Raw genomic sequence first — 16,097 nt, 5'->3', positions numbered from 1 at the left:
ATACATGAAAACTTCACCCTTGTAAGAAGCTGGTGAACGGCTTACAAGACACCTGCACTGCAATTAAACTTCAAGCAGAAAACACTTAAGCAGTATAGGAGCCTGTAAAAGCATGGGAGAAAACTCAGCCCCAACTGCAAAAATCAATATTTATAATCAAATTATATAAGCAACACTATAGGAAATCTGTGGGAAAATTTTGTAGTAAGAGGAATATTTGTCAAAGTTTTGTTCAGGAAAACAGGAACTGCCTATGTAGGGGCATTCTTGGGGGATGGGGGAGAGGAGGAGTGGTGGGGTGATGAAAATAATGAAAATATATCCCACCATTTCATAATTATCAACATTTTGCCTGTTTAGAAGGATTCAGCTTTCATTATTTAAAAGGTTAACAAAATAATCTTATTGTTAAGGATCCCGAGGTTTAAAAGGAACATAACAAGAACACAAGAAATTATACTCTTCAGACAGAAACCTTCAACATGGCCACAGAAATTGTGTTGCTTTGTTGCTCATCTAGTTTTTACAATATTTGAAGATACAGTGCCTTCCTGCTCTGATGACTTCCTTCAAAGAGACTTGTAACAGATAAAAAAAATGAAAAAATGATATATTAAGACTGATAACCACTTTAGTGTATGGTCTTGAGAAAAAGCCATACAGCAACACTTGATAAATTGAGTAATCACTGCATTATATAAAGAGGTAAGTTTAGGTTCTACATAAAATTGCAACAGAAAAATCATTATTCGAATTGGCTCTTTGTATTCCTTACAATAAAACAAATTTGTATAGTATGAAGTGCAACCAATAAAATAATACTTATTTTGACTTCTATAATTTATTTTTGTTCATCAACATCAATTACACTACAGGCTCCTGCTGTTTATTGTCCTGGTCGATTTTAAGCCCTTAGGTGACTTGTTAGCAAATGATTTGGAAATAAAAAGTGACGCAAAAAGCTGTGTAAATCCTTATTAATTGTTAACTCACTCTACCTTCAAGCCACCTGCAGTACCTCTTAAAGTTGATTATGGGATAGAAAGACGTCAGAAAGCCAAAACACTGAGAACATTCTGGTTCTAGTTAAAGGGTGCACATTTTTTCATATAAAGCTCTACTGAAATTGTTGTTCAAGCTTAAAATATTCAAAGAGTTTGGCTGAAGCACTTTAGAGATGTGTTAAATCTGTAACATATTGTGACTGAAATGAGCATTGCAACAGGGAAGAACAAACAAAATATCTTATAAAAGATTTTGTTAAATGTAAAACTGATAAAGAAGCACTAGTCTAATAACTTCCTTCCCCTCCATCCTGAATATCATCTACTAAGGGTATGACCTAAAGCAACCAAGGTCCACTTGACTTTTTTCTTTAAATCACGTAATTCTAAAATAAAGTAAAACTTGAATATCCAGTCCTCTCTTACTCACACAGCAAACTATCCAAAACCACATGCTACTTTAGACAGGGACTTCACTTCCCAATATAGCACTGAACCTTGAACCACTATTTTTTTTCTCTGAATCCTGAAAAAAATAATTAAAAAATCTCAGAATTTGCTGTTTGAAAAAAAAAAAAAAAAAAAAAAAAAAAAAAAAAAAAACTTATAATAATGTTGTTTAATATTTAAAGGACAGGGATTTTGTTTTGTTTTTAAATAAGGACATTCAAAATCACTTGAAATCTGTCATAGTCATTTGAGAATTTGCTATCATTTAAGACCACAATGCAGCCAACATTTGTTAAAAACTAGAATAATTTCAGAGTCTAATGCCAACAAAAACAAGTATAATGCTTACTGTTGAGTTAAAGCAAAGTTGTCAAGACACAGTTGACTTTAATTACACTTTATAGATCATTTTAGTAACTCATATGTTATGCAGGTCACACCGCTTCTCCTCAGCAATAGCTTTTAAAGACAAAAACATAAACTACAACTCAGATTTATCAAAGGCAATTTAAATGTTTCAGTTTTAACTATCAGAAATTGCATCAGGCTACTGGTACAATAGATCAACATGTGACTTGCACCTCCAAGTCTGGCAACTTTTTCTCTGGTTGCACTGGAGCTTCCTATCAGAGGGAAAGCTATGCCAAAGCAATGGCCTGACAGAAGTCCGGTCAAAGATAAATATGAAGTCTTGGACCTGGGATGGGACGACACCATACACTGGTACCACTCATTCCAGATTTGAGGAATGACTGCTCAGGTGGCAACTCTTCAGAAGAGGACCGAGGGCCCGGGTCGATAATGTAAACATGGGTAAGCAATGAATCCTGGCAACATTAAAGACTAACTTCATACTGGGCTGCATTGTGAAGGCAGGCTGACGAAGTGATTATCTCCCTCTCTTTACTCAACACTTGTGGAAGCCACATCTGGAATATAGTGTAGAGCACTAGACTCCTAAATGCACAAGAATGAAACGGGACAGAGCCCAGCAACAGCCACTGAGATGGGTAGGTAATGACCCATGTGAGATGAACCTAAGGGAATCAGGTTTGTTAGCACACAAAAGAAAAAGCTGAGGGGGTATCTAAATGTAGTCATAAGAAGTTGCTCTTTATATCCTCAGAGCCATTATCCATGACTCCCCCTATTCTCTCTAACTGAAACAAGCTTTCTTCTAGTGCAAAGTTTGACGAAGTGACAGCACACATTTTTTTTGTACTTGCTAGCTGGAAAAATAGACTTCACATTCAATTCTGTTGTGACACTTACTCTCTCCCCCCCCCCAATGTACTAGCACAACAGCACAATTTTGTACATAATTAGTTTTTGGATTAAATATTATTCAAATGACCAGAGGGTCACATTTTAATACAGAGCTCCTCAAGCATTAACATCCACTTCTTGTGTCAGACTGCTGAACTGCATGTAAGCATGCTCTTCTGTTCCATACTGGGAAGGTCAAACATTACTTCCCCTACCTTAAGGTGTACTGCAATAATTCACAAAGAGTCAAAACTCATTCTGATGCTCAGTCAAATAAGTTAAATTTTTCTCTTCACTTTAATGGCATATTATTGTTCATCAGGAACAGCCTGTAGTCATGAATAAGTTGAAGGTTGATGAGTTACCACCTCAAACAAGCAGAAAATATGGTAACATGCAGCAAATCTTAGGAAAGGGTGGGAATAGACAATGGAGAAATGGATTAGGCTTTCCCTGGTAAAAGGACAGAAAAAAAAAAAAAAAAAAAAAAAAAAACAGAAAAGATTTTTAATGACTGCTCCCTCCATTTCACAGGAAATAGGTTTCTAGTTTCTTATGAGGAGCATAGGTACAGGTTTTCAGATCTCCATGTAACCACTGGAATTATTAAAATAAAATAAAATAAAATAAAATAAAATAAAATAAAATAAAATAAAATAAAATAAAATAAAATAAAATAAAATAAAATAAAATAAAATAAAATAAAATAAAATAAAATAAAATAAAATAAAGCTTTCTCATAGATTAAAAAAAATATAGATAGATACATAATCGTTTTGGGAAATGGAATGCTTCTTCTCCTCTTTCCTTCACCAGCCTGCTTCAAGCCAAGCGTAGGTAATAGGAGGTAGGCACTGTCTACCTTGAAGATTAATGACTAACAGGATTGTCATTATCAGAAAGAATTTGGTTCTGTTTTCTGACTCAAATTTTAAAAAATTAAGATTCAGAACTTTCTGAGAAAAATCAATGAAATACTGTAAACAATACTGATATTATAGATAGCTTCTGCTGTCAAGACATGACATTTATAATAGTTCTTAAAAATCTGTGTGCATCAAGAATTAAAGCCATTTAACAGTCAGTGTTGGTCTCAAACATCTGCACCATTTGGTGGTCACAAGGCCACAGGTAACCTGCGTCTTACGTTTTCTTCACCAAGATTTTTAACAGAAATTCTGAAATCTCCCTATCTAATTCTTTACTGCTTGATCAAGCAAAGTTGCTGTATTTTTCAGGCAACCAAAAACAAAGCCAACAATTAAACGTCTGATTTTACTTTCAGGCCTTTGAATATTCTGTTCAACACTTGGAACAGCTGAGTCACAAAGGCCAAAATCAAATTAAAATGCAAATTATGTTTATTATTATGACAAGAAAAGAGTAGAAGTACGTAGTCAATCTCAAAAGTAATTTGTTTTAATGGTCTATGTCACTTATATGCATGATCCTAATCTAAGGTAAGAATAATAGTATTTAAAGTACAATGACTCAAACAGAAAAATAATCCCAAGTACAAATAATTTCTCCACATGTATTTCATACTTGGTTAACTGTAGACCTCAATACTGACACAGAAATGTGTCAGCAGATATTTTCACTTAGTTACCCATTTTCCTTTTTCTTTATTAAATTAGAAGAAAAAATCATGAATTCCAGACTATCAGTTCTGTTGTTGTTGCTGTCATTACTTAATAAATGACATGCTTAGCTTAAGTATCAAGAGAAAGACAAGACTGATTACTAACAAGAATCTTTTTGTCCATACATGCATATCATCTCCAGCTTTATAAGAAAGTGCTGGAATCTTCTGCTCTCAAAAATTATAATCTATCTACCAATAAAATATATCTTGTTGTTTTGCCATCCGATACAAAAAGAAGTATGTCAATACAGTTTGTGTCCTCTAGTTTTGTAGAAGTGCCTCAAGGCTTCCTATTGTAAATATCAAGAAAACCAAGATAATTATACAGCTCTTGACAATTAACAAGCTAAAATACTGCTGCTGATAAATCTGAAGATACCATCGTCTCAATAGGATAAAAAGATCTGTAGACAACTAATTACCAGGTGCACAAAACTTCAGATCAGTATCTATGTTTTCTTCCCTTCCTATCACTCATTAAAAAATAGAGAGAATCTGGAGTTTGCTGTTATAAAGAACAAAATAGTTAGTTAATTAAAAATTAATGGAATACTCATACTATCAGTTTCCTTTGTGAGAAACTATTTTAATAAACACCAAACTGGCTTGTTACTCTAAAGAAAACATGCCTGATACAGAACTGTTCAGCTAAAATGCTTTAAATGTTTATAAAAGGTATTTCTAAATGTATTTGCTTTGACACACAGTTCAAAATGTTGAAATGAGAATTTAAGTTCAGCAAACAGAAAATGTTTTACATGTATGTTAGTAATGCACTCATTACAAAAAATAATAGAAAGGTACCCTAAGTCATCTAAACATCTATCAGAAACTTTCTCATCAAAACCAAGAAGACGGAAAACTGGCTGAAAGGAAAAGTCCATGTCTACTTCATAGATCATGTAAACTCAAAAATTATTTCAGCATCATAATGATTTAGTTAAAATACATATACATTTGTTCCTTTCAGAAAAAAATTACAACCCAAATACAGCTGCACAGAACTGTCCTCAGAAACACTCTATGCATAAGAGCTGTAACATTAAACTTTAAAGATGTTCTGAACACTTTCATATCACACTGATATAAATGAATTAAGAAGAACAATATAATGTACGTCTGAAACTGTTGCTGGTTAAAGTAACAACTGGCATTGTACTTTATATGAAGTTGAGCTAGCAGATAGATATGTCCATAAAAAATAAATATATGCATATTTTGTACTGCAAAGAAATACAATTTACTTATATCCAGCTCTGTATCCTTAACCAATACATATATACATGTGCTTAGTTTTGTTTTGTTTTTTCAAAAGCTTCTTATCCCTCTTAACCTAAGAAATAAAGACCCTTTCCCTCTATAAGAACACTTAGCATTTAATAGTATTCCTAGAAACACTGATGAAAAACTGTGATGGAAGAAAATTTACATTCAGCAGAATGTCTCTTGGTTTCTTGATCACTATCTGTGGTCCAGAAACTGTTGTTCCTCTGGCCAGAAGCATAGGCTGCTTGGCCTATACTTGTGCTGTCTAAAAATGTCTAACATGATTCAGATTCATCTGCAAGTGATCATATTGACTGCCCCGACCTAGCAATACCTAGAGCACAGAGTATGAAAACCGATAAAGGGAAGCAGGAATGAATCACCAAAACAGAATCGTTTCCAATACATTTTGGATGAGGATCCACCATCAAGAACTTTGAGGGAGATGACAAGATGATGCATTTCTCAATTTTAATTTAAATTCTGTGAACACAAAAATTATTTTAAATTCTGTGAAACAACATAAAACAGTATTTTATGGGATGTGACATCATGACCTACCTTTGAATACTCACTACTGCCCACTACTTTGTTGGCATACAAATTTTTCGTTTACTATTATAACATCATAGAACAATAAAATCAGAAAGTAATTGTATTTCAGAATCCTATTGTGCTTCAGAAATATTCAAGACCACCCACTCATATCAGATTACAATCTGCAATCTAAAAATTCTTTCTATTGACTCTGCCTGAAGCAGGAGGCAGAACTAGATGACCTCCTAAAACCCCTTACAATGGGAATGATTTTGACATTGTGCAAAAAATTGACTGAACCAAAACTGCCATCCAAATTGATAATTATCAACTAGTCACAAAACTTTAATTTCTGCTTAATGTTGAAATGTAAAATGATTCAAAAATACTATCAGGGGAAAACAAAACAAACAAACAAAACAAAACAACAACAACAAAAAAACACACATGAGAATAAAGGAGTTCATCATTTTAAACCTGAAGCTTAGAAACTTTCTTTCAAAGTTTCAAATTGGCCAACATCTCTTCTAACATTTTCCTACTAAATTAATACGATTCTGCTTCTCTCAAGATTACTCAGATTAAAGTGGCATCAACTTGTCCTAAACTAAGAAGATATAAAAGGAGTGTCCTGACTTATTTGACTGGAAATCACAAAGTCTAGCACTGGCACATCAGATGTTAAAGATCAAAGACAAAAACCCAAGTTTATTAAATTACATTGAAAATCTTATTAATAATTAATACAAACATCAGATAATTTTGCCAGGCTAAAAGAAATAAGCATATAGGGCATGAAATGGATTAATAGAATGTAGTAAATAGAATGAACATTTTCGAGTCATTCTCAACCTCTCCTATGAAGAAATGCTGAAAGAGCTGGGGATGTTCAGCCTGGAGAAGTCCCTGAGGAGACCTCATTGCAGCCTTTCAGTACTTAGAGGGTGCTTACAAAAAGATGGAGAGTGACTTTTTGCTCCGACAGGTTGGACAAGGGGTAATGGTTATAAATGGTTATAAACTAAAAGAGAAGAGATTTTAAATTAGATGTTAAGGAGGAAATTCTTCACTCAGAGGTGAGGCCCTGGAACACATTGACCAGAGAAGCTGTGGATGCCCCAGTCCTGGAGATGTTCAAGGCCAGCTTGGATGGGGCTCTGGGCAACCTGGTCTAGTGGGTGGCATCCCTGCTCATGGCAGGGGGTTTGGACTAGGTGATCTTTCAGGTAGGGACCCAAGCTGTTCTATGATTGTACGATTCTCCAAATGTTTTTATTGCTAAATCTGTGCTTCAGAGGAAACAGCAACATAACTACAGGCCTCAAAATAGTGCCATTTTACATAAAAATAAAGGTAGCACTTGGACATAGTCACATTCTTAAAAGACACTTTATTCCTTTTAAGATTTCAACAGTGCAAATAAGGACTTCGCTTATATAACCAGTATGTGAAATTTAAACTCAGCTACTAATGTTGGAAATGGCCCGTAGCCATCCCACCTCAATGTGAGACAGATCTTGCAAATTAAGTAAGAGTCAGGTCAGGACAGTATTTGGTTGTAACTGAGGCAGAAAAAAAAAAAATAGAGCTCTGAAGTGTTTTTGGTAAAATTTATAGTGTTTAATTCCAGCAGATAGAGAGCATTTTCTGTCATTCAGCATTAAAAATCCGGTGTGATACAGTGCTAAAAGATTTCTGTTATGTATAGATGGGAATCTATCCTTATCTATCTATCCTAATCTATCCTTAACATCCTATAACTTGAGCATAAAAAGCTCTGCTCCAGCCTTCCAAACACACACATTACCTGTTTCAGTCAATACGTCCTGCTCTTGCTGACAGTTAAAGGAAGAGCTGTCTGGCTTCCCATGCAGAAAACAGTTAACAACTCCTCCTACTGCCAGTTCTGTTACTGACCTACATGGACAATACTGGCACACAGCAAAAAAAATAAAAAAAAAAAATTAGTTTAGCACCCCATTCTGGTATTCCCCAAATGATGCAGTGGCAACTCACACTTCCATGCACATGACTGCTCTGTAAGTTTCAGTGTATGAGCTATTAACGTTATCTCTTTTGAGGAAAAGGAAAAACACACTGGAAGCTAAATCTGGCCAAAGAGCCGCAGTAAAACATCACCACAGCAAAAGTATGCTTACTACAACCTGCTGGACAAGGACATGTTTCAGAAGGAAAACTATCTAAAGTTTCCTCACTTCACTTAATCTAGAAACAATTTTTCCTTACGTCAGAAAACTCATGAACTTGCTTTCCCTTGGGCTTTCCGTTCCTCCGTTTCCGTTTCCTTTCTCGTTTCCGTTTCCTGTTTTTTGTTTTTCCCAGAAGTAAATATACTCTACCATACTTTTGTATTGTAATGCTCATGTTTTCTGCTATATGTTTTTACCCGATAATTTGGATTTCCTATTTTCTTGCTGTTGTCTCAATTAACATTGAAGAAGAGTTGATGGTAACTGAGGGCAGTGGTATGAGCATGCCAGCACCTTAAGTTACTCAGTGTATTTTTTTTTTCATGCATGCATATTGTTTTTAATATAAAATTTCAGATACAAATTTTTAGAAGTTTTATAAACTATTTATATTCACAGCAAACAAATTATTCTGCTAAGAGACTAATTAAGAATATGGTTTTGGTGAAGAAGCATCAGCATTTGTTCCATTATCTCTTGATTTAGCCAGGAAATAACCAACAAAATATTAACGAACCAGTCTTATCATTGCGCAGCATGTTAGTCACTCCATCTCAGCTCCCTGATCTAAGATCCCTAATGAAAACAATAAACTTGTATTTCACAATTCCTTGGCTGAGAAGTATTACTGTTCACTGTGAGTATGACTGCAATAACAATTCAGAGTATTACCACAGGAATGGTAAGTAAATTAAGAAAACAATCCAGTACTGTCTAGTATAGCTAGTTAACACCTTCAATTACATAAGAACTTGATGCTGAGCATACAAAAGAGAAACACACATTGTGATGAACATTTAAAATAAACATTGAACATTGTACTATGTGTTTCTTAGGGAAATGGTTGTAAAAAAAATCCAAAATGTACCCAATTTTATATATATATGTATCTATATATACACCAAATACCTGTATATATAGATACATATATATTATACATATTTGGTATACATATATATACACCTGTGTATATGTATATATATACATATATATATACACATCAAATACCTATATTATATATATATATATATATATATACACACACACACACACACACACACACACACACACACCAAATACCTGTATACCAAAGCTGCCAGGAAAAGAGTTCCCCACTTTTCTTTTTTGTATTATTTACTACTTTGTATTGTGTACCCAAAAAATAAGAGATACTGTCATTGTTTAGCTTACAAGGAACAGACTCAGATACGTTAACTAACAAGTTGCTTCAATGGGAGAAAAAGAAAGAATTCCCTTCACTACAAGAAATTTCCCTTAACATCAGCCAACCTGTTTTCCTCCTTTGCTTGATTTTAGGGAATATTTACAGGAAAACTGGCACTTCTCTTAAGAAGTGGGATTCCACTATTCTGGCTCAGCTGGCTTCTTCTGCCAGTTTGGTTTTATTTTTGCCACAGTACAACCCAGTGCCATTGGCCAGTTCTGGATACAGGGTTTGAGATGCATAGCATTACTTTTCTGCTGGGACCACTGAGAAGGAGTTTATCTGCGACAGCAGTACTTACCCTTACATAACAAAGACTTTATGAACTATCCGAAAGATCAGACTGCAGTCTGAACCTGGTAAAGATCTTGCAGACCATAAAATGATTTGAAGCACCATCATGTCTGCAAGGCAAGAAAAATTAAGAAGTGCACACAAAAAAAGATTTACCTGCAGTGATGTGATATTGGTAGTAAAGTATCTGTAATTATGCTACATGAGAAAAGATTGACACTCAACCTGACAAGAAAGGCCTAAAAAGCCAAGTTTTAAAAGACTGCAAAGAATAAAAAGGGGAGGAGGGGAGGGGAAGGAACTGTTAAAAAGAGACTGCTGCAAGTGATTTTATATGTCAGGGTAACTTTGAATTGGGCCCAAACTTAAACCAAGAACTCAATGTATTGAAGGATCAGAACATTGGTATGAAAGCAAAGGTCGTTCTGAAACCTGGGCAGCTTGAGCTTCAGCAACAAGAAAAGGAATTTTTATTCCTTGTGCTTTTGCAAGGAAATGTATGTGTTATCCAAACCAACCTCTTAGGGAACAAGCTAAATGACAAAAATGCACTATTCGAATGCAATGGGATCTAAAGGTCTTTTTAGCTCTCTCAACGACATTTCTCCATCTCCTACTTCAGACAACTCATTTATCTCCATTGCCTGCGTTTGAGAGGCAGCCACATGTTGACATACATAGAGAAATCTTTAGAAAAAATTACAGCTATAGATAGCATTTTCTTGCTTATATACAGTTAAGGCATAGTTATAGTGAATATGCCTTGATTGCACGCTTAATTGTATTCCCCTGATGTACCACAGTCAAAGTTAAATAGTAACCTATAAAAATAATACATAACTGTAAAAACAATGTATTATAGACTCAGTTACAATTCACAAGCACTTAAATAAGTTTATTGCAACTAAAGAAAGTTTTATTTTCCCTAGAACTTAATGAAATCAATTCTATTTTTCCCAGAACAAAGATACAGTTGATGATGCTATCCCACTTTATCTGTAAACTTAGTGTAACCCTGAAAGCAAAATCCACAAGCACCAATTCAAAATTACTTTAGAACTACAGTAAAATATATTACAGTTTAATTATATAAGATTTTTTTTTATTTTATTTTACGATTTATCCCTACTTATGGGACACGATTGCTTATTCCGTGCAGAGAATTACAAAGAGCATATCGTCTCTTCTGTGTAGGCTTTGCGTAGGTTTCTCATACCTAAAAGCTTGCAATGATATTGGTTAATTGCTAGATTTCAGCCACCTCTCTAACCTCTCCCTTTCAGTGGGTGTGAAAGGGTTTACTTGTAATATATATTGCTACCGACTGAATTTTATCTTGTTCTCCTGGATTCTCAGCAGCAATTCCCAAGTTAGAGGCTTCCCCAGAAAGCACGTCAAAGGATTCCCACCCACACACTGAATATCTAACAGGCCCTGACCTATTTTCTCCTTATTAAAGCAGCACTACATGCTTTAAAAAATAAAAATAATAAACAGAGAAGCTAAATGAATGCCAGAATTGCAGTGGGAACACTATCCTCTTTGGATTTTAGTTCTGACAAAATCACTACCAAGAAGCAAAGAGACATTTAAAATACAAACATCAAATATATTTTTCCAGTGTTCTCATTCAGTGACTTATTACTCCAACTGGCTTTCAGCAAAGTACAAGGGGGACTTCATTTATTAGTTACAAACATAGAAAAATCTCCTAATTTAGCTATCATTATGTTTTCCAGCCATTTCTCTGGGCATATTTCTTGCAACTTGAGCTTTAATAATCTTGTAACTCAGTGACATAAGACATAGGATATTTTTAAAAAATTAAGCCCCAAAGAGAGTAACAGTTGAAACTATATAATTTTACTAAGATTCACGATATTGCCTAACCAGAGTAAGCAAGAGCAATTATTTCTGTATATTTATAATTAAAGGTTTTTATTTTTCTTTAAGTAGGATGGACTATAGTAAATGCTACAAGACCAAAGATAGATCATGCAGTTGATATGTTGGAATTTATTAACATCCTCAAAAGATCAAACAAATATGATACTGTATTTGAAGTAGTAACAAAATGACAGCAGAAAATTCAACTGATGCACAACTCAAATTGCCCACTGCACTCACAATTTCAGACATACTGGAGATCTGATTTTACTGGTTACAGTTGCATAACAGCCTTTTTTTTTTTTTTTTCCCTCTTGTGCTGTCAGCTCCAAAGGAAGTAAAGCACTTGACTAAGTCAAATAACCTCTCCCAAAACAGAAACTAAAAACAACCGTAGATAAGACAAACAATGGAGAAGCTCATACTTCTGTGCTGCAGGTCTTCAGTCAGTTATATCTTTGGCTGTACTTCTTACAAAAGGGACAGCCCTACTTTTCTCTCAGCTTGCAGCTGCATGCAGCCATTACCATCTTCATGATAGCAAAACTATTTTTGTGTCTGCCTGGTAAACCAAATGAGAGAACTCAACTGACAGTAAACCTGACCAGATAAAGATTTCATTTGGATGAATTCCCTGACCCTTGGTGCCAACACAGACTTGAATTAATCCTCTTATCAGAATTTTATCAATTTCTAAAATAGTGCAGAAAATACACAATAAAAAAAAAAAAAAAGCTCTGAATCTTGTAATACAATTACAATTGATTTGTTAGCAGACCCTAACTTAAAACTCTTATTTGTCACTAGTATACTCATTCCCGCTCCTGCCCTCTTTTAATTTTTTATGTAACTGACATCTCAGGGAAAGCAAATTAATAATTAGAACATATTTCAGATAGGAACATTCTTTATCTTAAGATGGCTAATTTAACTTTCAACATTAGCTATCGTAAGAAAGATATATTCACCTTTTGAAAATCAACCCACCTGTTCTTTCCAATGGGAAAGATGTAAGATGATGGAAAACAAGAATACAGCTCTGTATCTTACAAGACACATTCAAGTAGCATGGATTCATCTTTCAGTCATTATTTTTTTTTTCTATCAAATTCAATTTAACACTCATTTAAGAATCCACTGCCTTTTAAGGATAACTTGCATCTCTAAAAGTAGATAACATTTATATGACTGAGTATGTTTAACATGAGTGTACGAATAAAAGCAGGAAATTAAAGTACTACTTTGTTTATACCATAGTAAGTTATATCAAATGTAATAACATAACAAGTAAAGTTCATTTTGCAGGTAGAGAATTAATGATGCCAGACATTGGCAGAAAAACATCCAACATGTGAAAAATCTCTTCATCTATCTGGAAAATACACTTCCTTCACATCAGGTTCGCATAGGACACTTTAAAAATACATATATTTAGAGACAGGGGACTGTTCAATATTGTATTATGTTGTGTGGATGTTTCTGAAAATTTTTACATACAGTATTAGCTTTAATCTGGATTCTTACTTTTATTTTTCTGTGACAAAATGAAAAAGGAGGCTTATTAGAGAAGATGTTACAATTTCAATAGCATCCAGTAGAATCTATTTGCTGGCTTATTTTTTTTTTTTTTTTAAAAAAAAAAAAAGGACTTTTCCTTGCCTATAATCTCCACACAAATCTGTCAAAAACAGCATCCTCCTGTAATGGAGAAATTACAGTTGGAAGAGTAATCCCACAAATATATAAGTAAAAGCTATATGTCACTTCAGCCCACAAAGAATTGTGAATTTGGAGAAATATATATGTGGTCTTACTATCTATGCTTTCTTGTCACATGCTTCAACTTCTCCCACTGGGCATCTGACAATGGCACATGAAGAAAGGAATGCACAGTTAAACCATTCTTAAGAGAAAGTAAAAAATCCCTTCTACATTGCTTACATAGTATTGCTGCCTTTGAACTCCTTTTCATGCCAGGAAACATGACTAACCATGTGTTTCTTTATCCATGTCTTTCGCTTTTCACCTTGTTGGAAAGATTTCCCTCTCCTTATGAAAAATCTCTTTTGATATAAATAGTCCCATTAGTACTCTCCCTAAACCAAAGTATTAATTATTCTATATTATGTAGTATATACATATTTCTATTTCTTGGTGAAATTTAAACAACAGAACTTCCTGAAAAGTATATTCATCTCTACATGTAGCATACTTGTGCATAAGTGCATGCTCTGACTGGGTTGTTTCTTGAACAAAATAACGAAACAAGACCTTTGTATAACTAGAACTAAAAATTGGAATTTAGTCAATGTTCCTTTAGCAAATTAAGCACTATTTAACAAGAAAATTGAAGTGTGAACTAAGGTCTTTATACAGAAACGGTAGCGTAGTAAATTGGTTAGTAGCTTTGAAGTCAGTAGTACAATTGACACAATATTCAGCAGGCCTAAAAATGAAATGTCATTTAAAAAAAATAATATTCATAGTGATCTATATAGAAATTACAACAGTAATTAATTGTAAAGTATATTATTCCCTCCTCTGTTGTATATTTATTAGCAAAATCATGAAATATGTTTTTGCACAATTTTGCCATCAGAATAATCTCAAAGGAAGCAGAGCATATGAATTCCTTTTAAAATATAAATTTTATATTTAAAATGAGCTACTAGAACCACACTTAAAATTAACAGAGTACAAAATATGCATTTAACTCCAAAAAACTCACAAAGACTTGTATATAAACATTATAAATAAATCCAACTGGACCACACAGACATAATGTTATGCTACAATAAGGGGTTACAAACTACCTATTAAAACTGTAAGAATATTATATTGTATACATAATATGACAACACGGTAAGTGTCAAGGTTATCTCAACCATATTTAAGGCAGGAAAGACAACTTACGGGTAAGATTCTGAAAGCTGCTGAGCTATTTTATAAGCTGTGGGGTCCCTGTCTAGTGCATACACGGTAATGTCGCTGGCTTTCTCAAGAAGAGCTGTTGTATGACCTCCGGCTCCAAATGTCATATCAAGGAAACACTGTGGAACACAAAAGACAACACCATTACCTTAGAATAGAACCATAATAAACTGATGATTTAAAGCTTCTTTTGTTCATCTTTCTCATATGCTCGAGGAAAATATACCTTTCAATAGTCCCAAAATGTCTTTTTGGAAATACCTGCAATTCTGCTCAAAATATGAAATCATTTCAAAATAACCTTTCTGGTTGGTTGGGACCCCCCTCTCCAACTATAACAGAAGAACAATAATTTGGTACAACCAACTACAACTTCATATTCTTTGCACTTATTTCCAGTCCTTCTGTCCAGCTATTTATTTCAATGCTTCATTGAACTTGCTTGTACTGAAGCATATAAAGCTAGGTAAGACATGGGGCTATAGGAAGCAATCAGCACCATCTGCTTTGTAAGTCTATCTGAAAAGAGGACTTACAGATTTGTGTATCGATAAAAAAAATTACACTGCCATAGTTTTATACCACAGATTAAAGTGTGATGGCAGCACAGGCACACATATATACTGACTGGGACTGACCTGACCAGTGCAGAAAATGTAAGTTTTGAAGGCAGTATCACTGATTTCAGGTTCACTGTGCAACGACAGGGCTATGTATTTAGGTTACCAAAATACACTGAAGCCCCAACCTGCTTTAACTTGACTACCATCATGACATGCGTTAACTAAACACAGAGTAGGACAGGAATGCTTACCACATTTCAGTTGTCAGATGTGAAATACTCTGAGGGCTTAAGTTACACCTTTTGATAAACAATGTCCATTACTGTGCTTCTGAGGAATAGCTATCATATACCACAGTCTTTTTTTTTTTTTTTTTTTTTTTTTTTAACTTTGACTGCGCTCAAACAAAATGATGCACAGGTACACAGAGCCCCAAGTTCCCAGAGAGAAATACAAATTTCGTATTCCCACCATCAAAATTTGATGAAAACCAGCAACAAGAGACTTGGTCTCATATTTGAGAAGGATGATGCTGTCATCAAATCTCACACAGAGATAAGATGACTTCAAAGAACTGGCTGACTCTCAGCCACACTCACGGAAGAGGACATCTGGACAAAATCATTTGCAAGGAAGGGAGACTGCCCTACAGTTTCAGTAGACTCACTCCAGAGAGGTTCCTGAAGTCAGAGTACATTTGACCACTAGGCTGACCAGGACGCTTTTGCAGCCATCCTGTAGCAAGGTGGGCTGGGCTATCGGACCCTGCTGAAGTGAGAAATACAAGAAAGCAAACTAGAATTCAATGGTGTTTTAAGT

At 34.4% G+C, this 16,097-nt stretch overlaps 1 protein-coding gene across 1 annotated transcript in view; it reads right to left on the bottom strand.

Moving 5' to 3' along the window:
• The window catches only part of METTL15 (methyltransferase like 15), a 93,637-nt gene that overhangs the window by 38,878 nt on the left and 38,662 nt on the right, over positions 1–16,097 (bottom strand). The window contains exon 3 of the mRNA XM_032188772.1: positions 14,698–14,834. Within this exon, the coding sequence (XP_032044663.1) occupies positions 14,698–14,834 (137 nt within the window). The remainder of the gene's footprint in view (positions 1–14,697; positions 14,835–16,097) is intronic.

The sequence above is a fragment of the Aythya fuligula genome, chromosome 5 (genome assembly GCF_009819795.1).
Source record: "Aythya fuligula isolate bAytFul2 chromosome 5, bAytFul2.pri, whole genome shotgun sequence".
NCBI lineage: Eukaryota > Metazoa > Chordata > Aves > Anseriformes > Anatidae > Aythya > Aythya fuligula.
The sequence above is the reverse complement of the archived record's forward strand: the minus strand, read 5'-3'. Positions and strand labels throughout refer to the sequence as shown.